Source organism: Schistocerca piceifrons, chromosome 9 (assembly GCF_021461385.2).
Source record: "Schistocerca piceifrons isolate TAMUIC-IGC-003096 chromosome 9, iqSchPice1.1, whole genome shotgun sequence".
In the NCBI taxonomy this organism is placed as follows: Eukaryota; Metazoa; Arthropoda; class Insecta; order Orthoptera; family Acrididae; genus Schistocerca; species Schistocerca piceifrons.
This window is the reverse complement of record NC_060146.1, coordinates 133,006,985-133,033,452: the sequence shown is the minus strand read 5'-3', so window position 1 is coordinate 133,033,452 and position 26,468 is coordinate 133,006,985. Positions and strand designations below refer to the sequence as shown.

Genomic DNA, 26,468 nt, shown 5'->3' with positions numbered 1-26,468 from the left:
GGCCAAGATAGACACGAAGCCCACACCTACTACAGTAGTACAAGTTTATATGCCACTAGCTCTGCAGATGATGAAGAAACTGATGAAATGTATGATGAGATAAAAGAAATTATTCAGGTAGTGAATGGAGACGAAAATTTAATAGTCATGGGTGACTGGAATTCGACAGTAGGAAAAGGAAGAGCAGGAAACGTAGTAGGTGAATATGGATTGGGGCTAAGAAATGAAAGAGGAAGCTGCCTGGTAGAATTTTGCACAGCGCATAACTTAATCATAGCTAACACTTGGTTCAAGAATCATCAAAGAAGGTTGTATACATGGAAGAACCCTGGAGATACTAAAAGGTTTCAGATAGATTATATAATGGTAAGACAGAGATTTAGGAACCAGATTTTAAATTGTAAGCCATTTCCAGGGGCAGATGTGGACTCTGACCACAATCTATTGGTTATGAACTGTAGATTAAAACTGAAGAAACTGAAAAAAGTGGGAATTTAAGGAGATGGGACCTGGATAAACTGAAAGAACCAGAGGTTGTACACAGTTTCAGGGAGAGCATAAGGGAACAACTGACTGGAATGGGGGAAAGAAATACAGTAGAAGAAGAATGGGTAGCTTTGAGGAATGAAATAGTGAAGGTAGCAGAGCATCAAGTAGGTAAAAATATGAGGGCTGGTACAAATCCTTGGGTAACAGAAGAGATACTGAATTTAATTGATGAAACGAGAAAATACAAAAATGCAGTAAGTGAAGCAGGCAAAAAGGAATACAAACGTCTCAAAAATGAGATCGACAGGAAGTGTAAAATGGCTAAGCAGGGATGGCTAGAGGACAAATGTAAGGATGTAGAGGCTTATCTCACAAGGGGTAAGATAGATATTGTCTACAGGAAAATTAAAGAGACCTTTGGAGAAAAGAGAACAACTTGCATGAATATCAAGAGCTCAAATGGAAACCCAGTACTAAGCAAAGAAGGGAAAGCAGAGAGGTGGAAGGAGTATATAGAGGGCCTATACAGGGGCGATGTTGTTGAGGACAATATTATGGAAATGGAAGAGGAGGTAGATGAAGATGAAATGGGAGATATGATATGCATGAAGAGTTTGACAGAGCACTGAAAGACCTAAGTTGAAACAAGGCTCTGGGAGTAGACAACATTCCATTAGAACTACTGGCAGCCTTGGGAGAGCCAGTCCTGGCAAAACTCTACCATATGGTGAGCAAGATGTATGAGACAGGCGAAATTCCCTCAGACTTCAAGAAGAATATAATAATTCATACCCCAAAGAAGGCAGGTGTTTCTGATGTGAAAATTACCGAACTATCAGTTTAATAAGTCACAGCTGCAAAAAACTAACGCGAATTCTTTACAGACAAATGGAAAAACTGGTAGAAGCCGACCTCGTGGAAGATCAGTTTGGATTCCGTAGAAAAGTTGGAACACGTGAGGCAATACTGACCCTACGACTTATCTTAGAAGAAAGATTAAGGAAAGGGAAACCTACATTTCTAGCATTTGTAGACTTAGAGAAAGCTTTTGACAATGTTGACTGGAATACTCTCTATCAAATTTTGTAAATGGCAAGGGTAAAATATTGGGAACAAAAGGTTATTTACAATTTGTATAGAAACCAAATGGCAGTTATAAGAGTTGAGGGGCATGAAAGGGAAGCAGTTGTTGGGAAGGGAGTGAGACAGGGTTGTAGCCCGTCCCCGATGTTATTCAATCTGTATATTGAGCAAGCAGTGAAGGAAACAAAAGAAAAATTCGGAGTAGCTATTAAAATCCATGGAGAAGAAATAAAAATTTTGAGGTTCGCCGATGACATTGTAATTCTCTCAGAGACTGCAAAGGACTTAGAAGAGCAGTTGAATGGAATGGATATGGTCTTGAAAAGAGGGTATAAGATGAACATCAACAAAAGCAAAACGAGGATAATGGAATGTAGTCGAATTAATTCGGGTGATGTTGAGGGTATTAGATTAGGAAATGAGACATTTAAAGTAGTAAAGGAATTCCATGTATGGAAGTGAAACATGGACGATAAATAGTTTAGACAAGAAGAGAATAGAAGCTTTCGAAATGCGGTGCTACAGAAGAATGCTGAAAATTAGATGGGTAGATCACGTAACAAATGAGGAGGTATTGAATAGAATTTGGAACAAGAGGAGTTGGTGGCACAACTTGACTAGAAGAAGGGATCGGTTGGTACGACATGTTCTGAGGCATTAAGGGATCACCAATTTAGAACTGCAGGGCAGTGTGGAGGGTAAAAATCGTAGAGGGAGACCAAGAGATGAATACACTAAGAAGATTCAGAAGAATGTAGGCTGCAGAAGGTACTGGGAGATGAAGAAGCTTGCACAGGATAGAGTAGCATGGAGAGCTGCATCAAACCAGTCTCAGGACTGAAGACCACAACAACAACAACAACAACAACAACAACAACATTATACTTATTCTTATCATTATTGCTTGTGCTGAAATTTCACAGACCAGCACATTATTATTTGTCTATTTATGAGTTTCTTACTCTTCTTACCCATTAGAAGTTCCGGGTATGTTACTACATGTATCATGATTCTGACATTAAAAACTAAAACAGAGGTATAACAGATTAAAAATAATATAGAAGATTTTCTCTGCAGGAATCCAGTACAAAAATAAATATACATACGTGCGTGACCAAGGAATTGTCATGTTAGTAATTTGTGAATACTCTTGTATCATGGAATTTTTCTCACACTCCGTCACTTGCGTTATTCGTTTCAGTGGTGTAATTTTCTTTTGGTTTGTACATGGCTTCATGTACCTAAATGCATCCTGCAGGGAAAGACAAATAAAAAAAAAAACCATCATGTTTTCATACTGTATCTACAGTTAGTTGTTGTTTTACAATACTGAAAGGTTAAGGGGAAACTAGGGAAATTTGTCCATATGATTTTAGTTATTTTTATGTATCTATCATAATACTGAAATGTTTAAAAATACTGATCTACTGATAAAAAGTAAAAGATGAAATAATGTATTTATATTGGCTATCCAAAAGTCTACAAGTTTAGTTTTCATTACAAGGTATCTTCTTTTTTTTTATTTTTTCTTTTTTTTTTTTTTTTTTTTATTTTCAGATGTCAATCCTCAAACAAACATTTAAAACATAAAATCTTGCACCACAGATAAAATAATGGAGATAAAGATTTTAATGAAATAAGTTTTAATAAATAAAATTAAAGCAAAATTAGTAATAGAAATAATTATTCCAGCCCCATGGACAAAAATATAAATGCATAAAAAGGAATAAATACATAAAAATAATTAATCTATCTGCGACTCCGCATCTCTGTTATATGGTGAGTAGCAACTTTCCCTTTCATAATATTGTTAAAAATAATTAATCACACTCTCCCCTAGGGTTTTGACTACCTCTTGCCATGCCCTCTAATGAGGAATGTACTACCCACTATCCTTCCCACCCCTCCCAGAGTGGTATTCTGTGTCCACCGAACCTACACAATATCATTGTCCATCCCTATACAACCCCTGCTCCCAACCCCTCTAGCCCCTTCCCTGTTCCCATTCCAGCACTACACAGCCATCATTCCATCAATGCACCCAGTCTTTTTACTTTTCTCCTTTTCCGCTATCCTCCCCCCACCCTCCTCTCCCCTGCCCATCCACCTAACCTGACTGTACCTAGCTGCCCTACCCTCCTTCACCTCATCTCCGTATGCTCCCAGAAGCAACACTTTACCGTCGGCCACCCCTACCTAGCTACCCCTCCCCCTCCCTACCACAGCCTCCTCCTTACCCCCATCACCCGGGTGCCTCTCCCATCATGCGCTGATGCTCGTGGTCTGGCTTCATCAGCCAGAGACTGTGGTACGTGTGTGTAAGATGTGTTCGTGTGTGTGTGTGTGTGTGTGTGTGTGTGTGTGTGTGTGTGTGTGTGTGTGTGTGTGTTTTTGTCTATTTTTGACGAAGGCCTTGTCGGCCGACAGCTCACTTTCTGACAATGCGAGTCAGCATCTGTGCTATGTGGTGAGTACCTACTATCCTTTTCATAATACTATCACATTCCACCTAGCTTTTCCATTGTTTAAATATAATTAAAGTCACACTAACAAAGAAAACACGAAAAAAAGAGCAAATAAAAAGCTAATACCATGATTAAAATAAGATCATCAAAATAATGAGCCAAAGAATTATAAATTAAAAAAAACTATATTTAAACAAATTAATTGAATAAATATGATGATCAGTCTTTTCAATAAAGCTGCAAAGAAAAATACAGAGCACCCGACAAGATTCAAACACACAACCTTCAGCATACCAGTCAAATAATCTAACCACTAGGCTATAGTGCCATTTCAACAACCAGTCCTAGTATTGTCATCACACAGACATTATTAACATGCAGTCAAGACAGGCGTTGGCAAAGGAAGTAAAAAACATAATAAAATTATGATAAACAGACACAAATGACCCACATACTGACAGTGACCCTGTACTATGGGTCATTTGCATAGGTGTAATAAGAGTTTTACTATATTTTTACATCTTCTGACAGTGTTTATCTTGGCTAATTTTTTTGTTTATGTTTTATATATTTGTTTGAAGACAATCATCTAGATTAAAACTTGTCATAATGGCAGCCCATTCTTCCTCAAAAGCCAAAACCAGAGAAAGAACTATTGTCAGACGCTGTGACCTGGAATGAGGTCAACACTCTAAAATTCATCCCAATGACGTTCCACTGGGTTCAGATTGGGACTCTGAGCAGGACAGTCCATTTGAGCAATGTCGTTGTCCACAAACAATTGCCTTACAGATGATGATTTATGACAGTGTGCACTGTGAAGCTGATACATGTGATCATCATCTCCAAAATTGCTCCCCTAGTGTATGCAGTGCACAATACTGTAAAATACATTAATATCCCTCTGCATTACATGTTTTCTGAAGTGCAATAAGGGGACCTCACCCTAACCATGAGAAACACTCCCATACCTCACTGCTAGCACTACACATTCTTCACGCATTCACCAAACCCAAACTCTTCCGTCGGATTACCACGGGATAGCGTGACGGATGACTCCAAATCACTTGCTTCCAGTCATTCACTTTCCAATGGCATTGTTCTTTATATCACCTCAAGCATCACTTACCACCAATTTCATAAATATGTGACTTTAAGGAATTGCTTGACCATTGTACCTCATTCTTTTAACTCTGTATACTCAATCATTGTGCTAGATGTACTAATGTAGCTCTTTAAAACTTATCAATATAATGGAAGGAAACATTCCACGTGGGAAAAATTATATATAAAATTATATATAAAAACAAAGATGAGGTGACTTACCGAACAAAAACGCTGGCAGGTCGATAGACACACAAACAAACACAAACATACACACAAAATTCAAATTGTGTGTATGTTTGTGTTTGTTTGTGTGTCTATCGACCTGCCAGCGTTTTTGTTCGGTAAGTCACCTCATCTTTGTCTTTAAAACTTATGTGTGATTTCTTTTGCTGATTTTATGATATTTTTAGAACCGTCTTCCACAATGACTGACTGTCTCTGTTTGTCAGTGCATGAGGTGTGGTTGGTCTCAGTTTAGCTGTGGTCCTTTCTTCATTTTTCCACTTCACAGTCACATCACCGACAGTCAACGTGGGCAGCTTTAGAAGGGTTGAAAAGTACCTGGTGGGTACATTACTCGGGTGACATACAATGACTAGTCGAGCTCTTCTGAATGACCATCTCTGCTGTTACTACTTATTTGCTGACAACACAATGCTCCCCATCTCCTTTTGTACCGGAAGCTTAACCTCCCATGACATCTAGTGTCAATTCTGCATTAAAAAAGGATGTCCAGAAACTTTTGATCAGCTAGTGTATTGTACAGTATTTAAAAAAAATTAAAAAGCAAAGTCAACTTGCTTTGGGAAGTGCTTTAATATCTATAAGAAATTGGCATAAAAAAAAGCAAGAAACTGAAGCAAAGCAGAAAGTAAGCAAAGCTCCTCATTCTGGCCTTGACGGGCCAATCGGGACTGACTGACCACCGCATGGTCCTCTGCCAGTGGTGTGTCTGGATACGGTAAGGAGGGGTGTGGGATCAGCACTTTGCTCTCTTCGTCAGCTTGAAACAATAAAATTAAGTAGCAGGAAGGTTTCAAAGAGAGTACTGGGGGAAAAAAAATAAGGCTAAATTAATTGCTTGAATGTTAGCTGGCCAATAACAGAAGAAGAAGAAGAAAAGCATCACAGCTGATTATTAACAATTATAGGCCAGTGTAGAAAAGATAAATGTTATCCACATCCACTCTGGATTCGCAAGTTCGTAATCGGCATCAGAAAGCCTCGAATTTTTAAGTCTCTTTAGCCCATTTGATAAGTTCACATAGTAGGCCAGCTCTTGGCCTGAATTATTTTCATCTACTGCAATGCATACACTAAGCTGTGGAGTTCTGTCACGGACCAATGCCTGATCCCACTGGAACGTTAGTCAAATCAAATTTAAATTAATTTCCACCTGTGTCTATCAATCGCACAGAACAAAATTGTAGTCTGATGCTGGCAATTTGATGAGAGGAAATCTCAGACTCACTTTGTATGATATGCAAACAGATCTTCTAGCTTAGTGCCCATACAGTAACAATGTAGAAGCTGGTTGTGGTCAAATTTTAATGTGGTGTTGCTTGTTACAGTCATGTGGAATAATCACAAGTAACACAAACAAATGAAAACTGTACTACAATAATGGCAATGGGTAGGTGGGTGATTACTGTTATATGTATGACCACAGATATCCATTTTTGACTAGGCTTTTACCTGTAATAATTAGTTATGTGGATATCCTCATCTGGACAAACCTCCACAAGCAAGCCTTATTGTTCTTTCTTTAAACCGCAACATTCTTCAGCATTTGTCCACAGCAAGTTCCACTAACACCACCCAGCTACAATTTGCCATTTACTTTTTATTTTATTTCAGTGCTTATATGCCTTTACTGTCACCAGGATTGCCAATTACTCAAAGAGAGGAAAATTGTGAACACCATAGACTGTGTGCGAATTGCAGACACTTTCTGCTGGACATGTTCGTATTAAACCAGTTTGTGTGCTGTAATCTGTGGCAGAGATGGGGAGCCAGCGCAGGGGAGGGTGGAAAACTGTCACAATCAGACCGAGAGCTGTAGAAGAACTGTGGTCATTAACGTGATGGACAGAATTTAAAAAGGGGATAGAAGAGTAAACAGTAAATAATGTAGTGGCAGGGTACAAAATTCAGAAGAATTAAAATCTGTGAAATTTCCCATATGTATTAAAGGTGTGATTATTTCTGTACCATGTTCATTTATAAATGAGCAAGCTTTTGTTAAAGCAACTGTAAAATAATTATTGAAAGAGAGAAAATTATGCAAGTAGACCTGTAAGTTCTGTTATTTATACATGAAACTTTCTTTGTACATTCCCACACTGGTTTTGTGTTTTAATATTAGGTCAGAGGTACTCCTCAGGCAATGTGCAGCAGATGAAGTGGCACAAATCCCAATATCACAGCAGGTGCTGCAGGTGTGTGTCAAAGAGGCTTCAGACTATTCCAGTTCAATGTGCTTCCCTTGATGTCTAACAAGGGGATGGCATAACTTGTGGGAAATACAGATTGGAATGGGTCTTGGCTGGCTGGCTGTTGTTTAACTAAAGGGTGTTATCCTATAGCAGTAGTAAAACGCACTGGTCAGACAGTTCCCAGAAAAAGGTTTTAAAGTTTTAGCCGTAATTTATATACTAGTTTCATAAACAGTGGAACTTGTGAAAAATAACTCATTGGCAGCACGCTTGATTTTTAATCTGCTGATCTGGGTTCAACCCCAGCTTCTGCCAAAAATATTTTTCTTTCTTTAGCTTAATTAGAAGGATTTTTAAATAAAATGAATAACCATGAACCATGGACCCCCCCCCCCCCCCCCCCCATGAACCATGGACCTTGCTGTTGGTGGGGAGGCTTGCGTGCCTCAGCGATACAGGTATCCGTACCGTAGGTGCAACCACAACGGAGGGGTATCTATTGAGAGGCCAGACAAACGCGTGGTTCCTGAAGAGGGGCAGCAGCCTTTTCAGTAGTTGCAAGGGCAACAGTCTGGATGATTGACTGATCTGCCCTCATAACACTAACAAAAACGGCCTTGCTGTGCTAGTACTGCGAACGGTTGAAAGCAAGGGGAAACTACAGCCGTAATTTTTCCCGAGGGCATGCAGCTTTACTGTATGGTTAATGATGATGGCGTCCTCTTGGGTAAAATATTCCGGAGGTAAAATAGTCCCCCATTCGGATCTCCGGGCGGGGACTACTTATAGGACATCGTTATCAGGAGAAAGAAAACTGGTGTTCTACGGATCGGAGCGTGGAATGTCAGATACCTTAATCGGGCAGGTAGGTTAGAAAATTTAAAAAGGGAAATGGATAGGTTAAAGTTAGATATAGTGGAAATTAGTGAAGTTCGGTGGCAGGAGGAACAAGACTTTTGGTCAGGCGAATACAGGGTTATAAATACAAAGTCAAATAGGGGTAATGCAGGAGTAGGTTTAATAATGAATAAAAAAATAGGAATGCGCCTAAGCTACTACAAACAGAATAGTGAACGCATTATTGTGGCCAAGATAGACACGAAGCCCACACCTACTACAGTAGTACAAGTTTATATGCAAACTAGCTCTGCAGATGACGAAGAAATTGAAGAAATGTATGATGAAATAAAAGAAATTATTCAGATAGTGAAGGGAGATGAAAATTTAATAGTCATGGGTGACTGGAATTCGGTAGTAGGAAAATGGAGAGAAGGAAACGTAGTAGGTGAATATGGATTGGGGGTAAGAAATGAAAGAGGAAGCCGCCTGGTAGAATTTTGCACAGAGCACAACTTAATCATAGCTAACACTTGGTTCAAGAATCATGAAAGAAGGTTGTACACATGGAAGAAGCCTGGAGATACTAAAAGGTATCAGTTAGACTATATAATGGTAAGACAGAGATTTAGGAACCAGGTTTTAAATTGTAAGACATTTCCAGGGGCAGATGTGGACTCTGACCACAATCTATTGGTTATGAATTGTAGATTAAAACTGAAGAAACTGCAAAAAGGTGGGAATTTAAGGAGATGGGACCTGGATAAACTGACTAAACCAGAGGCTGTACAGAGTTTCAGGAAGAGCGTAAGGGAACAAATGGCAGGAATGAGGGAAAGGAATACAGTAGAAGAATGGGTAGCTTTGAGGGATGAAGTAGTGAAGGCAGCAGAGAGACCAAGTAGGTAAAAATACGAGGGCTAGTAGAAATCCTTGGGTAACAGAAGAAATATTGAATTTCATTGATGAAAGGAGAAAATATAAAAATGCAGTAAATGAAGCAGGCAAAAAGGAATACAAACGTCTCAAAAATGAGATCGACAGGAAGTGCAAAATGGCTAAGCAGGGATGGCTAGAGGATAAATGTAAGGATGTAGAGGCTTATCTCACTAGGGGTAAGATAGATACTGCCTACAGGAAAATTAAAGAGACCTTTGGAGAAAAGAGAACCAGTTGTATGAATATCAAGAGCTCAGATGGAAACCCAGCTCTAAGCAAAGAAGGGAAAGCAGAAAGGTGGAAGGAGTGTATAGAGGGTCTATACAAGGGCGATGTACTTGAGGACAATAGTATGGAAATGGAAGAGGATGTAGATGAAGATGAAATGGGAGATACGATGCTGTGTGAAGAGTTTGACAGAGCACTGAAAGACCTGAGTCGAAACAAGGCCCCGGGAGTAGACAACATTCCATTAGAACTACTGACGGCCTTGGGAGAGCCAGTCCTGACAAAACTCTACCATCTGGTGAGCAAGATGTATGAGACAGGCGAAATACCCTTAGACCTCAAGAGGAATATAATAATTCCAATCCCAAAGAAAGCAGGTGTTGACAGATGTGAAAATTACCGAACTATCAGTTTAATAAGTCACGGCTGCAAAATACTAACGCGAATTCTTTACAGATGAATGGAAAAACTAGTAGAAGCCGACCTCGGCGAAGATCAGTTTGGATCCCGTAGAAATATTGGAACACGCGAGGCAATACTGACCCTACGACTTATCTTAGAAGAAAGATTAAGGAAAGGGAAACCTACATTTCTAGCATTTGTAGACTTAGAGAAAGCTTTTGACAATGTTGACTGGAATACTCTCTTGCAAATTTTGTAGGTGGCAAGGGTAAAATATTGGGAACGAAAGGCTATTTACAATTTGTATAGAAACCAAATGGCAGTTATAAGAGTTGAGAGGCATGAAAGGGAAGCAGTGGTTGGGAAGGGAGTGAGACAGGGTTGTAGCCCGTCCCCGATGTTATTCAATCTGTGTATTGAGCAAGCAGTGAAGGAAACAAAAGAAAAATTCGGAGTAGGTATTAAAATCCATGGAGAAGAAACAAAAACTTTGAGGTTCTCCGATGACATTGTAATTCTGTCAGAGACAGCAAAGGACTTAGAAGAGCAGTTGAACAGAATGGATAGTGTCTTGAAAGGAGGATATAAGATGAACATCAACAAAAGCAAAACTAGGATAATGGAATGTATTCGAATTAAGTCAGGTGATGTTGAGGGTATTAGATTAGGAAATGAGACACTTAAAGCAGTAAAGGAGTTTTGCTATTTGGGGAGCAAAATAACTGATGATGGTTGAAGTAGAGAGGATATAAAATGTAGACTGGCAATGGCAAGGAAAGCATTTCTGAAGAAGAGAAATTTGTTAACACTGAGTATAGATTTAAGTGTCAGGAAGTCGTTTCTGAAAGTATTTGCATGGAGTGTAGCCATGTATGGAAGTGAAACATGGACAATAAATAGTTTGGACAAGAAGAGAATAGAAGCTTTCGAAATGTGGTGCTACAGAAAAATGCTGAAGATTAGATGGGTAGATCACATAACTAATGAGGAGGTGTTGAATAAGATTGGGGAGAAGAGAAGTTTGTGGCACAACTTGACTAGAAGAAGGGATCGGTTGGTAGGACATGTTCTGAGGCATCAAGGGATCACAAATTTAGTATTGGAGGGCAGCGTGGAGGGTAAAAATCGTAGAAGGAGACCAAGAGATGAATACACCAAGCAGATTCAGAAGGATGTAGGTTGCAGTAGGTACTGGGAGATGAAGAAGCTTGCACAGGATAGAGTAGCATGGAGAGCTGCATCAAACCAGTCTCAGGACTGGACCACAACAACAACAACAACCAAAACTATCAGAAACTAAATCATTAATGAATTTATTTTAAATATGATAGAACTGTTTGTTCGAACTAATGAAATGAGTTAATATTATACTTTAAAAGAGCTGAATAAAACTTTTATTGCAATTATAACAGATTATCTGGTAGAATAAAAATATATATATATATTACAACTGTTTTTTACATGCAAGAACTTGAATGACACTTATCATAAAAACACTGAAAGCAAAAACTATCCTGACATGTGGCACAATTTTTAAAAGATGAATTTTTACTTGAACAACATTTCTGTAAACAGTCTGTGAGAAAACACACTTCTCTGACATTCATAAAAATTCCTCTTTCATCACAAAGTTTGGAAGCATACCAGATTATTTTATTAAAAATTTGCGATGACAGCTGATGATGTACTCCTGATTGCCTTCGACTTATAAGTAAAGAAAAAAATATATTTTTAGTGGGAGCTGGGACTGAACCTAGATAAGCAAATTAAAAATCAAGTATGCTTCCAATGAGCTATTTTTACACAAGTTCCACCATTTATTAAACCAGTTTATAAAGTGTGGGTGAAACTTTGAAAGCATTTTTCTGGGAACTGTTTGGCCAGTGCGTTTTACTACCACTATAGGTAGTATACTACAGCCAATCAAACTTCATTCCAATATAAATTTCCCCAAATTATGCCCTCTCCTTGTAAGAGAACATTTACATAAATATTCATCAAAGAAACTGTCAGCACGAGTCCAGATAGTGTTCACAAAATAACAGCAAACATGTTTGTCTTGAACAAACATATGACATATGACAAATTGAGAAACTAATTATTGATTACACCAAGAAAAGAAAAGAAAAAAATAATAATTATCTAAGTCAGGAAATGTATTCACAATTGTAAATATGAACCACCTTCAGCTTTATGTTGGAATGGCAATGAAAATTTGTGTTGGACCGGGACTCAAACCTGGATTTCCTGCTTTACGTAAGTGGTCACCTTAACTGGTTTGGCTATCTGACCACAAATCAAGGCCAGACCCAAACTTCCACAAGTTGTCGCACATGTGTCGCAACCGAACTTGTACATTACATAAATTCCTGTCCATGAAGTGCATATTTATCGAGATTCGAGGACCTGATACTGGTGAATAAATCAAAATTCCAGTGCCTGTTTTGCTAAGAAGTATGGTGCAATGTTCCTTCAGACATGTAAGTAGACAACAACATATGGAAGTTAGGGTCTGGCTGTGATTTGTGCAGGGATGGCCAAAGTGGTTAAGGTGGCTGCTCACATAAAAGCAAGAAATCTAGATTTGATTCCCAGTTCGGCACAAATTTTCACTGTCGTCATTCCACTATACAGCCAAAGGTGGTTCATATTTGCAACTGCAAATACGTTGCCCGTATTTCTTGACGGCTATAATCGCTGCAGTGCCTGTCCCATGAGAAATGCATGTCCAAAGGAACATTGCATCATACTCGTTAACAACAAAGGCACTGCAATTTATAATTATTTAATCATCTCTGAATCTGACAGGCAAAAGCAGAGCTGTTGCAGTGAAAAAGGAGTAGTAGTTCACCCTGAATTGTAGATACACGGTATACTGTTCGAAGTCTCCAAAAGGAGAAATCAAATGACAGCAATTTTGTATCTCATAACATTCTTTACACTCTGATGCAAGCCTGTCTCAGTGTCTTGTAGCCAAAGAAATAAATATATGTTACAGAATACAATTCGAGTAATGCAGCTTACCTCTGCCTCTGCGGTTGCCGCATTTGTTACATACATGATGTCATTAATTATCTGGTATTCGTTATTTGCTAAACTGACGAGGACAAAGGTGCGCATAAAATGTCGAGGTGATATGTCTTGTATTCGGTTTTGCTCTCTGAAGACACCTGTAACAGTCAATATAGCACTTGTGTCCTGCAAACAAAAAAATAGGGAAATGTTCATTGCAACATCATCTCACAATCATACAAGCATTCTAAAGGTTAGTTTGTGAACATAAATAAAATTTAAGTTTTTTGTAGAGCTCATAATAGTCTAATACATGTTACAACAATAGTAGATACACAGACAGTTTATACTTGAAACTGTATTATTCATATATAATTCCATTATATCTCTATAATGTGTGCTTTTCAACTAGAGAGGAAGCGGAAGGCAAAGAAAAAGAATAATTTTATGGGTAAAACGGCTACCAGATGGCAGTGGAATGTGAGTGGGATGAGGATTCACGTGAAGGAACTGTTGCAAAGGCGTGTGCCTGTGTAACTGCGAGCGTGACTTCACAGATACTGATGCATTTACATTAGGATGCTATAGCCACCACAGGATGACCTCAGTGGAAAGTTTGGTATCATCCAGATATTGCAGTGCCACATCAAAATCAGCAACATGAGTCAATACCACAGACATTAGCGAGAGCTCGCTGCAGCCCGCAATGGCATACGAGAGGTGCTCCAGAAGACGTGCCCTCCCTCTCAGCAATGGCAGAGTGCTCACGGTGAAGTCAGTACAGTCTCAAGTGTGTGAGAGCTCGGCCTAGTTTGAGACCTCAGCTACAGCATTCGACATCACTAAGGAGGACAGTGGCCGTTCATCATGTTAAACATTGTGCCTTAAGAGAACAGTTGTTAACCAGTGCATGAAGTGATGCTTTGCTAGTCTATGACAGTTGTAAATTATCCTGTACTCCTGTGTGTGGTGCTCCTTAGTAGGTGACAAAAAATTATGTAATGGGGAAAAAGGATCATTCTAAAAAATTGTAAGAAGTATGTATTTATTAGGGAAACATAACTGCAATTCTATATTACAAACACAGTATTATCATTGAAAATGTCGGAGAATCACGTCAGAGAAAGAAAAAAAAATGTTTTAAAATCTTCTTGTTGTCATTTTTATGATGGTCTCTCGTCTTGTTCTAATGTAAGTGATTTGAACCAACTGATTTGTATGAAAAGATGAAGCTGTGTTCTGTGTAATGTACAAATAAAATATGCAGTGTGAAATATATGTGGACTTATGAGTTAATTCATAATAAATTACTGTAATCAATGTCAGTTCTGAAGTTCTGAACCTAGAAAACTTAGCAACAATAGTGTTCGATTTGCCTCCATTACGGCTAAAACAGCAACAACTGTTGGAAAGAGTAGTGAGATAACAGAACTTACAAGGAAGCGTCAGAAGAATAAAAGGTAAAAAGTTGAACTTTTACATTATTTACAGACACTGGACTGTCAACACAAACTTATGTAACTTTTTTTCTTGTATGGTCTCCTATAACAACAACAATCTATGTACACTACGTGATCAAAAGTATCCGGACACCTGGCTGAAAATGACTTACAAGTTTGTAGCGCCCTCCATCGGCAATGTTGGAATTCAATATGGTTGACGACAGCTTTTACTCTTGCAGGCATATATCCAATCGGGTGTTGGAAGGTTTCTTGGGAAATGGCAGCCCATTCTTCGCAGCCCATTCTTCACGGAGCGCTGTACTGAGGAGAGGTATCGATGTCGATTGGTGAGGCCTGGTACGATGTCGGCATTCCAAAACATCCCAAAGGTGTTCTATAGCATTCAGGTCAGGACTCCATGCAGGCCAGCCCATTGCAGGGTTGTTATTGTCGTGTAACCTCTCCACCACGGGCCGTGCATTATTAACAGGTGCTCAATAGTGTTGAAAGATGCAACTGCCATCCCCGAATTGCTCTTCAACAGTGGGGAACAAGCGGGAGCTTAAAACATCAATGTAGGTCTGTGCTGTGACAGTGCCATGCAAAAGAAGGGGTGCAAGCCCCCTCTATGAAAAACACGACCACACCATAACAACACCGCCTCCGAATTTTACTGTTGGCACTACACGCGCTGGCAGATGACGTTCACTGGGCATTTGCCATACCCACACTCTGCCATTGGATCACCACAATGTGCACTATGATTCGTCACTCCACACAACATTTTTCCACTGTTCAATCGTCCACTGTTTACACTCCTTACACCAAGCAAGGAGTAGTTTGGCATTTCCCGGCAAGATGTGTGGCTTATGAGCAGCCGCTTGACCATGAAATCCAAGTTTTCTCACCTCCCACCTAACTGTCATAGTACTTACTGTGTATCCCGATGCAGTTTGGAATTCCTGTGTGATGGTCTGGATAGATGTCTGCCTATTGCACATTACGACCCTCTTCAACTGTTGGCAGTCTCTATCAGTCAACCGACGTGGTCAGCCTGTATGCTTTCGTGCTGCACATGTCCCTTCATGTTTCCAATTCACTATCACATTGGAATCACTGGACCTAGGGATGTTTAGGAGTGTGGAAATCTCGCGTACAGACGGTATGACACAAGTGACACCCAATCATCTGACCACATTTTAAGTCCGTGACTTCAGCAGAGCGCCCCATTCTGCTCTCTCACGATGTGTAATGATTACTGAGGTTGCTAATATGGAGTACATGGCAATAGGTGGCAGCACAATGCACCTAATATGAAAAACATATGTTTTTGGTGGTGTCTGTATACTTATGATCACATAGTGTATTATTTTATTAATTTATTATATGTGGCAAAGAAGTGTGCCACAGTTAAGTAAATCTTGTATTCATTCCTTTAATAAAGTGAACTAACATTTCAACTGTTGTAATTAAAAATCAACCACTTGACCGAGCTATCAGAGAATCCACAGTTGTGACCGGACAATAGTAGTTTCATCTCGTCACAACAGGAATATGGCCAAAGGTGGTGTGCCATTTCTCAATGTCAAATACCCATCCCCAGTTCTCCTCTACACACGAGATTGCAAGCAGTTTCTGCAACAGTGCATACGACATATGGCCAATAGACAAAAAATCTGCCCGTAAGACATGTGACACAGTCTCTAGACTTGGTAACGGCATTCGGAAAGAGAGTCCACAAGTTTCTTCTAAGCTGAAGCCACAGTGTGTGAGCAAAGTAATGAGACTGACAACACTGTGAGCAATCTGGCAACACTGTGTTGTACTTTTTTAGACCAGTGTGTTTATCCCTTCCAGATGCTCAGTCCAAGTTTCAGCTCTTTACAGCCATCATGTTGATTTTTGATAGGGTCTTCAGTGAAGTTGTGTTTTTGTTGTGTGTTATGAAAATGGAACACTGGAATTTAGAGCAATCAAGTTTTGTGTTAAGATTGGGAAACCTGTGAGTGCAATTTTTGAAAAGTTGAAACAGGCCTATGGGGAACATTACTTATCAAGAGCACAAGATTTTTACTAGCGCAAATCATTTTTGGAAGACCGAGAACATATTGAAGATGAACCTCGTTCAGGGAGACCTTCAACTTCAAAAACCGACAAAAACATCGAACGTGTGTGTTCTCCAGTTTTCTCCACAAGATCTTGAAAGTTTTAATTCCAAGGAAGCTTTTCACCTGATCTCAGTACTAAGAATTAAAAATGGTCACCTTCTTTGGCTGTCTGACCACCTGGGGTCAATTAAATTTTGCTTTTGCAAGAGTTTCGTGTCAGATGGTGTAAACACTGCATTTTGTTGCAGTTAATTGTTAATATGTTCTCAGATGTTACTTACTATCCCATTAGCTAGGTCCTTTACATTATGTTTCACAATAACATGTTATTACTCACAGAGAGAAAAGTTTTCAATCATCTGTGATGTTTAATGCAGAATGTACAGGACGTTGAAAAAAGGTATTCCATATTTTGAGAATTGGTAGTATGGATAAAAACAAGACAAAAACATTCAGTAAACATGAGCTCTACAATGCACATCTTACAAGCTACGAGCACTTGCTCATCTTGATCACTGTGACACATATCTATTCTACTGGAAGTGCTTTGCTATGGCAAATTACTTGCAGAATGCACCAAACAAATGATGATATCTCCCTTTGTTACTGTCCATAGACAAAGCAGGCAGTAAACATTGGTTAGTGTGTTCACTGTTAACTGTGTTGACAGTTCTGGGTAAGTGCAGCATATACATTAGTTCTAATGAACTGGTTTGTGCTGTGATAAGTTTGTGAAATGAATTTTACAATTTAGTTTTATCATTCACTTACCAGCACAATGGAAACTTATTATTCTACATGGGAAATGACAGACACGATCTTCCATTACAATCTTGGAAATGGGTGCTCTACTGAGCACGTGTCCCGCATACTGAAAAATTGCCAGAACATTGGTATCATATGCACAATTATTCTGCCGTCTCTTCCAGTGATTAGCAGACTCTGGCTCCTTTGTTCCAGCAATAGCGAACTGTGGCAGACTTTGCACCATTTGTCTCCTGTCAAGGAGAAGCAAGTATTCGATGCGTGGAAGATTTTGGAACTAGTGGGCATACATGGCACAACAGAATAAAAGGATCACTTTTTTGAAACGCTGTAATTCTCACCCATTGCTATGTACAAGTTTGAAATTCGGTGCAAAGATGCCTAAAACCTTCCTCTGTTATGGTATAAAAGTGTGGTGCCCTGTGACGTCGCCCTTGGGCTCGGCGACACTTCAAATGGCACGGGGCGATATCTGTGAAAAAAAAGGCCACAGCTCAGAAGTTCATGCGATGTGTAAGGTGGGTTAATGATGTCTTATTAGTATCAATTTTCCCACAGTTCTCTCAAGTGTCACTGTGGACACATGATAGGAAGGTCGTCACAGCCCCTCTAACCCAGGATTAGAACTGTAACACCTGATGTTGAAATCTTCCAGTTTTATTTCAAGCGGACAAGGAAAACATTTGGGATCAAATGGCTCTGAGCACTATGGGACTTAACATCTATGGTCATCAGTCCCCTAGAACTTAGAACTACTTAAACCTAACTAACCTAAGGACATCACACAACACCCAGTCATCACAAGGCAGAGAAAATCCCTGACCTCGCCGGGAATCAAACCCGGGAATAACATTTGGGAAACCCTGTCACTCAGAACCAGCACGACAGGGTCTCAGTAGGGCATAATGGGTGGCCACGAAAACATCCCATTCTGTGAGGCATCAATTCTCACACATTTCAAGGTCAAAAGTGGCAGTTCGCAATTCAATGAGCAACAGGACGATGATCCTGACAAACTTTGACACTGCTGATATCCTCGGACTTTTCAACCCTTCTCTAAGGACATTGTGGGGCTGCATCTTCATGGAATGTGATAGCACCCCCTTGGAGCACAATGTGACCACAATTTTTGCTCTCATGTACACGTTGGAGCTATCAGGGGCTATTCAAAACCATTTGACAAGATTTGAATGTGATCCGAAGCAGCAAAGGGTGCTTTTCATCCCTCCTATTTCATATCCAACTGTGGCATGATTGGGGGAGGGGGAGGGGGGTGGTAGGTAGACACTGACGTGTGTGAATAAAATGTCAAAGGGTCTCTGAGACCCTCAGTTTGACAAAACACTCGACAGCATCCACCCACCTTTATTGGGAGTTAAAAAAACATCCAGGTGCAGAAACAACCTGTGAAGTAGTCCGAGGCACCTGCCAGAAGGCAACTCCTCGACACCTCTGCGAATCCACTTGCTACTAGCTATTTGAAGCACTGTCGAGCCTGAGGGTGATGTCACAGGGTGCCAAGCTTTTGCACCATTACAGTTGTACACGTGTTTGCCCCAAGTTTCGACTTTTGTGTCACAGTGGGAGACAATTACAGGGTTTTTATAAAGTGATCCTTTAAATTGTCATGCAATGTAGAATTTTGGCACCTATCAGGCTTAGTCATCCTCTAGTCTGGGTGACCTTGCACGAACAGTTGCTATATTCGTAGCACATACAACGAGTTTGAACTCTTTGGCCACAAAATCAGCCTGCTGGAACGCAGTTCTGCCAAAGGCTGTTGCAAAAATGTAGTGCAGATCCACTTTTTGCACCAAAAGTGCTGTTCACAGGCAAAGCTGTTTTCAGGTGAGATTTGTCATGTGGTAGTTTGTCGGTTTGGGGGAACTCAATGACGAATTATCAGCACTCGTACGAAAATGAGCAGGCACGAATGTGGTTAAAGCGTAGAAAATATGATAAAAGAAAGAAAAAGCAATCTGACATAAAATTGCACTCATTCTCTCCTCATCTCACCCACGATCACACGCTCAATCACACTAGCAAAAACCATGTGAGACAATGTTAAATGTTGTCAGATGTTCTAAAACTTCCAAGTACAAGACAAGTAAGACAACAGCAAAATTAAAACAGATTCATAGAAATATGCAGCTGACTGATCACTTATAAGAAACATAGATAAGCCACTCATCCTGACAAAACATTAAACACCTAGTCATAAAATTTTACGGAATACGTCGAACACTGCACGGAACCTTGAAGGATGTACCCCATTCGTGTCACTGTCATTCAAAATACAGTTGGTGCCCTGTGGTGTGGATATAAAACACAGTCTAGTAACATTTGCTGCCGTGTGATCTGTGCACCACAAGCAAGCACACATCAGAGGGTCCTCTCCTTGGAGCAAGAAGCTGTGCTTCAGAGGGCTGTGCCCTTTGTGAAGATGAGTGAGAAGCGCCTCAGCCCGTCTGTGTGGCTGAGAGGGGACATGCCACAGCCAAGTTGTGGACTTTGCCATGTGCAGTTTGTTGTTTGAAACTTTCAGCCACTAGTCTTCCCACTGACACGTGACTCCGTACCTCAACAACGAGTTGACAGCATGCAGGGAGATGGCACACCGAACTAATTGAGGATCGTGACACCACCTCACCTGCCTTGTCCACCATTTCATTCCCATCACTAACTGTGTGGTCTGGCACACAGCAGAAAGAAACCTCCTTCCCCAGCCTTTGTGCATGGAGAGTGGCATCCTGGGCTACTTCATCTGCTGGGTGAAAGTGTTGTAGAGGTTGGAGGGCACTCAGGGAGATGAAAAAGAGGAGGCATTTAGCAGGCACAACAAATCTCATCTGCTCCAGCGCCCTCAATATTTCGTAGATTTGGAAATGCAGACAGTGTATCCTTGAAGCGACTGAACACAGAGGGCACAATCAGGAAAAACAACAGAGCAGCCAACAGAATCCCTCTGTTTATACCCACTTGTGAACACAGCTACATAGTTGTGGTGCTCCTTTAAAATGTAGGATAATATTACACTTAAAATGTATGCAGGAATGCAACCTCTCCTGCACTGCAATAAATCTAAAATTATTCTGGGCCTCTAGAGCAACCAAGGTGGCAGTCGGTCAAAACTCTCGATTTGGGACTGTACTTGTCCCACACCAAATGACTTCCGCTCACACTTCTACATCTACATCTATATCCTGCAAACCACCATAAGGTGCGTGGCAGAGGGAACGTCCCATTGTACCAACTATTAGGGTTTCTTCCTGTTCCATTCACGTATGGCGCACAGGAAGAATGACTATTTGAATTCCTCTGCATGTGCAGTAATTACTCCGATCTTATCCTCACAACCCATGTGTGAGTCATAAGTTGGGCATTGTAGTATATTCTTGGAGTCATCATTTAAAGCCGGTTCTTGAAGCTTTGTTAACAGACTTTCTCAGGATAGTTTACATCTATCTTCAAGAGCCTGCCGTTTCAGTTCCTTCAGTATCTCAGTGACACTCTCCCATGGATTAATGAGACCTGTGACCATTTGTGCTGCTCTTCTCTGTATATGTTCAATATCCTCTGTTAAAAGAGATTTCAGGCTTGCAGCCGGTCGTCGTAAACTTCATTACACAATATTTCGGCTGGACAACTGCCAGCCATCTTCATCTTCAGGTGATCCGAATGAGGACTGACAAAGACGTTCTCTGCTCTGTCTTATATAGTGCACTGATGGTACTGCCGTGCATGCACTGAAGTCGCGGAGACAGAAGAACCACACCGCCCAGCAGCAGCGCCCTCGCTGGTGGAACTGCAAGGCTCAGCTTGTCCAGCCGAAATATCGTGTAACGAAGTTTACGACGACCGGCTGCAAGCCCGAAATCTCTTTGAACAGTTGATTCACCGAGAAATTTTTAAATTTTACCTCCCCTGTTAGTCCTGCTTGGTACGGACCCCACTTAGTAAAGCAATATTCTAGAACTGGTCACACGAGTGATTTGTAAGCAATCTATTTTGCAAACAGATTGCACTTACAAAGTAGTCTATCAATAAACCAAAGTCTACCACATGCTTTACCCACCAGTGAATCTATGTAATCATTCCACTTCATATATCTACAAAGTGTTACACCCAGGTATTTGTATGAGTTGGCCGATTCCAACAGTGACTCACTGATTTGTAGTCATAGGATACTACAAGTTGTCAATCTCTGAACCATGTCCTATCACGATCTGACTGAATATTTGTGCAGCATCTCTCATTATAGATAACTGCATGTTCTGCAAAAAGCCTAACTTTTCTATGAATATTGTCTGCAAGGTCATTAATATACAATGTGAACTGCAAGGGTCCCACCACACTTCCCTGTGGCACACCCACATTTACTTCTACATCTGACGATCACTCTCCATCCGAGATAACATGCTGTGTCCTCCCTACAAAAAAATCCTCAATCCAGTCACAAATCTCACTCGATACCCCATATGATCGTACTTTTGACAATAAGTGTAGGTGCGGTGCTGAGTCAAATGCTTATTGGAAATCAAGAAAAACTGCATTTACCTAGCTGCCTTAATCCAAAGCTTTTAGTATGTCATGTGGGAAAAGTGCGAGTTGGGTTTCACAAGATCAGTGTTTTCGAAAACCACGTTGGTCAGCACTGAAGAGGTCATTCTGTTCATTCTTCATGCAGATTCCATACAGACTTGTCAATGACTGGAGAAACGTATCCCATGCAAGACGGGGCAGTCAATTTTCACAACCAATATGTTGGGATTGGTGCAAATCTGCACACAGTTGGAGAAGGAAGGTATCAGTACCTATTTTCAGTTAATGGATGGGCAGGAATCATTGGAACAAACAGGACCTTATCTAGTACCTAACAGGTTGACTGGTGCAAGGTATTGTCAGTTCCTATCAAATGACTTGCCCGTCCGCTACAGGAGGTGCCCTTCCAACAATGGCTGGAATGCAGTTAATGCATGACAGAGCATCAGCCCATCTTTCCTGAAATGTCCAAAAGTGTGCCACACTAATATTTAATGGGCAATGGGTTGGATGGGTAATTCCAGTACACCGGCCAGCTAATCCCCTCCATCTTAATCCTTTGGATTTTTGTCTGTGGAGACACTTGAAATTTCTGGTGAATGCAAGGACCCTTTAATGACGTAAAAACACTACAGGAACATTTCATCAATGCATCCGTGACCAACTTCAAGTTCTTCACAGAACGTATTACGTATAATTTAGTGATCAACTAGACAGACAGGCAGGTACATAAATGAGAAACATTTTAGTTGCTATCACAGATTATCAGGGAGTTAGTCAACACTACCCGTTTATTTCTTCATTTGTCCATTCGTCACATTCCATAGAGCCCGACAAGAAGGATAATATTCAGGGATGTGGAACGAGCTAAATATGTTGTACATTATATTAACAATAATCTACCAATACACTGCTTAGCACTAGTCACACTTATATAATCTAAACTTAATAGAGTAGACTGCAAAGAAATGTGCTTCTTTGAAACAAGCTGCTGCCCGAGTTCTACTCCATCTGTTTAATATTCATTTGACTGTAGTGGAATTTTTCATACAGCTTTACAGCAGACACTGTTACTTACCATGCAGTTTACAGAATTTTCCAATTCCTGAATCTAGATATTCACTTATTTATTGAAATAGTGATTAGAGAGGTAAGTTTTTTTCCTTTTTAATTTGTAGGATTTTACCATCACCAACAAAAACCATTAAGGTGTAAATGTATTGGGAAGTGTGTTAAAAAAGACAACAAGTTTGTGACGTTAGCACGGGACAACTTTTGGGCACGGGATCACACTGACAGAGGTGTTCGGGGCGCAGTGGTCCTCAAAGTGCACGGCAGTCCGAAGGGGTTTAACTGATACTCCAGTGTGAAATCTCTAGTTTCCTAGACTGAAAATCATGATGCTCTGAAAAGCAAATTTCACTTGGTAATTAATACTGTAACACTTGCATTCCCTAGTGGCAGACAATCTGCAACACAGATTGCCGAATGTGTGCCTGGCTCTCCGAGAAGTATGATGGGAATTTTATTTTTATAATGTTTACAACACAACTACAATGAAATATTGTGACATGGAATAACTCCACTTACAATAACACTACCCCCAATATAAAAACTTTCTGCACCCTGTACCATTCATAGCACATGTACCACGTACATATGAAATCTCAAAACTTATTTGAGCTGTATTTTTCAAAACTTCTACTGATCAGAGTACAGTTTACAGGCAGCTGATAACAAAAGCGATAGTAAGATAACTGCGTAGGTTTCCGTGGTCAGAGTCAGTCGACATGAAAGTTTTCTGGGTACGGTACCGCATCCTAATGTCTAAAACTACTGCTGCTGGAGAAAAACCAATGTTTTGGTCACGGTTGCAGCGGCCTTCTTCTGGGTCTAATGGTGCGTTGTAGCTATGAAGTATCCTTTATATTTTGTTGTTACTGTTCACTGCACATGCCATTACGTCATAATTTTTAAAAGGTTGTTAGCTTCATTGGTCACTTAAAAAAGAAGGAGAGGGAACTTTATTTTAATAAAACTGAAACTTCCTGGCAGATTAAAACTGTGTGCCCGACCGAGACTCGAACTCGGGACCTTTGCCTTTTGCGGGCAAGTGCTCTACCATCTGAGCTACCGAAGCACGACTCACGCCCGGTCTCACAGTTTCACTTCTGCCAGTATCTCGTCTCCTACATTCCAAATTTTACAGAAGCTCTCCTGCGAACCTTGCAGAACTAGCACTCCTGAAAGAAAGGATATTGCGGAGACATGGCTTAGCCACAGCCTGGGGAATGTTTCCAGAATGAGATTTTCACTCTGCAGCGGAGTGTGCGCTGATATGAAACTTCCTGGCAGATTAAAACTGTGTGCCCAACCGAGACTCAAACTCGGGACCTTTGCCTTTCGCGGGCAACTGCCATGTCTCCGCAATATCCTTTCTTTCAGGAGTGCTAGTACTGCAAGGTTCGCAGGAGAGCATCTGTAAAGTTTGGAATGTAGGAGACGAGATACTGGCAGAAGTGAAGCTGTGAGACCGGGCGTGAGTCTTGCTTCGGTAGCTCAGATGGTAGAGCACTTGCCCGCGAAAGGCAAAGGTCCCGAGTTCGAGTCTTGGTCGGGCACACAGTTTTAATCTGCCAGGAAGTTTCATATCAGTGCACACTCCACTGCAGAGTGAAAATCTCATTCTGGATTTATTTTAATAGGTTATTGTGATGGAGGGAGAACATAACCTCTGTTGTCTATTGGCTCTCGTGTTATGTGCCATGATTGGCGGTCACCGTCAAATGAGAAGTTGGCTGCTGTTTACAAACTGCTGGACGTTGGCCACGCGGTGGCAGTTTCTCACCGGTAGTGCTCGTGCCTCGTGTTGACAGTGCCGTCTGTTGGGCTCTGATTGCTGGTAGCCAAGAAGGGGCAAGCCTGAGTCCATCCTCCCTGTCCATGTTATTAGGGTGTTTAAGTATTTCGATGGCCCCTCTGATTTTGCATTTCGTCATAACCAGCTGCTTGGCCAACACACAGACTTAACTGAATTTTATTTCTTTTCCGCAGTCTTGCTGATGTTCTGCCACTGCAGATTTGTTGCGTTGCCATAAACGAATATAGCGCTCATCGTTCTGAATGCATGTTGCTATTGCCCCACCAGTCTCACCGGTGTATGCCTCTCCACATTCGCATTCCACCTTGTAAACGCCTGTCCTCATTATCTTTCTTGACACAATGCAAAGGTTGCACAAGGACTCGATACTTTTCTTACTAGCGTTCTCCCACAAAAGAAACCAAACATCTTGTCATCAAAATGGTATGTTGGTTTTACATTTGCAGAAAGAAGAAAAGCCCACACTAGGCGTAAATAGGAATATAAATACAGTCTACGTATACCATTTATAGTGACATTGCTTTGATGACAACAAAACCTAGCAGTCGCATCTAAATTCTCTGTAAATGTTATACTAAAAAAATTGCTTACTATAACACTCCTTATTGTGGCTTCACACATAAAACAACATATTTTTATTATATTTTCAGGCTATAACATCCAACATTCATTTTTGTTTGTTAAATATTTGGGAATTACTAAATGCAGTGTAATGCTTATTTTCAAACTCTTGTTTTCTGTAGATTATTACTTTCAAATTAATATGTGAACTGAACAGCCAGCTCAAGTAAAAATCGATGTTAAAGAAGTGTCACACATAATACAACAATTACAAAATGAGGAAACAAATGTCAGCATTGTGATGGAACCGGATGTCCCAACTCAGCGATTTCTACAATTTGGAAGGTCAGAAAGAAAATACAGTCTCTTTTTGAACAGAAGTCTTCAAAAATCAAGTGGGCGATATCATCTAAAAGAGATACAGAAGAAGCTTCACTTACACGGTTCAAGTGGCAAAAACCAAATAATGTGCTGATTAATGGATCTATTCTTCAAGCAAAAACCAATGAAGTTGCACATCTGTTGGGAAATCTGAACTTCAATTGTTCTTCACCTCGGATGCAATGTTCTTGAGCTTGCCATGACATTATTGCTACAAAAATTTGTGAGGAAGCTGCTGGTGTACCTAATGGCGTAACAGACGACTGGGTGGCTATCTGAGAAGTGGCCTGGTTTTTGTTAAGGTTTAAGCGAGATGGTACATTCAGTGCAGATGAAACTGGCTTGTTTTATAACATAACTGCAGATAACACACTGAAATTTAAAGGAGAACAAGGTTCGCATGGAAAACTGTCTAAGGCAAGAATTATAGTTATGGTTTCTGCAAATATGACAGGACCATATAGAGAAAAGCTTCTGGTAATCGGAAAATACAGAAAATGCATATGTTTTGAAAACATTCACTTCCTATCTGTAGTTTATTAAAAAATGCAAACTCTTGCATGACATCTATCATTTTTGAAAAATGGTTGCATAACTAGGACTTTCAGCTGAAATCAATTAAATGAAGAAATGTTCTCCTGGTTTGTTAACTGCCTGCTTGTCCAGTAGCTGACAATCTGCTGGCCATAGAGACTGTGTTTTGATTCTCCAAGCATCAGTTAGAATGATGGACATGTTGCAAAAACTCAAAATAGGTAAAGAAACAGTTTTCAATGCTCTTGGTGCAATTT

General features: G+C 40.3%; 1 protein-coding gene across 2 annotated transcripts in view; it reads right to left on the bottom strand.

Moving 5' to 3' along the window:
• The window catches only part of LOC124716963 (nuclear RNA export factor 1-like), a 155,845-nt gene that overhangs the window by 16,851 nt on the left and 112,526 nt on the right, over positions 1 to 26,468 (bottom strand). For both annotated transcript variants that reach the window (XM_047243562.1, XM_047243563.1), the window contains 2 exons: positions 13,010 to 13,183; positions 2,679 to 2,824 (listed from right to left, as the gene is read on the bottom strand). In XM_047243562.1, coding sequence (XP_047099518.1) covers positions 2,679 to 2,824; positions 13,010 to 13,183 — 320 coding nt within the window. The remainder of the gene's footprint in view (positions 1 to 2,678; positions 2,825 to 13,009; positions 13,184 to 26,468) is intronic.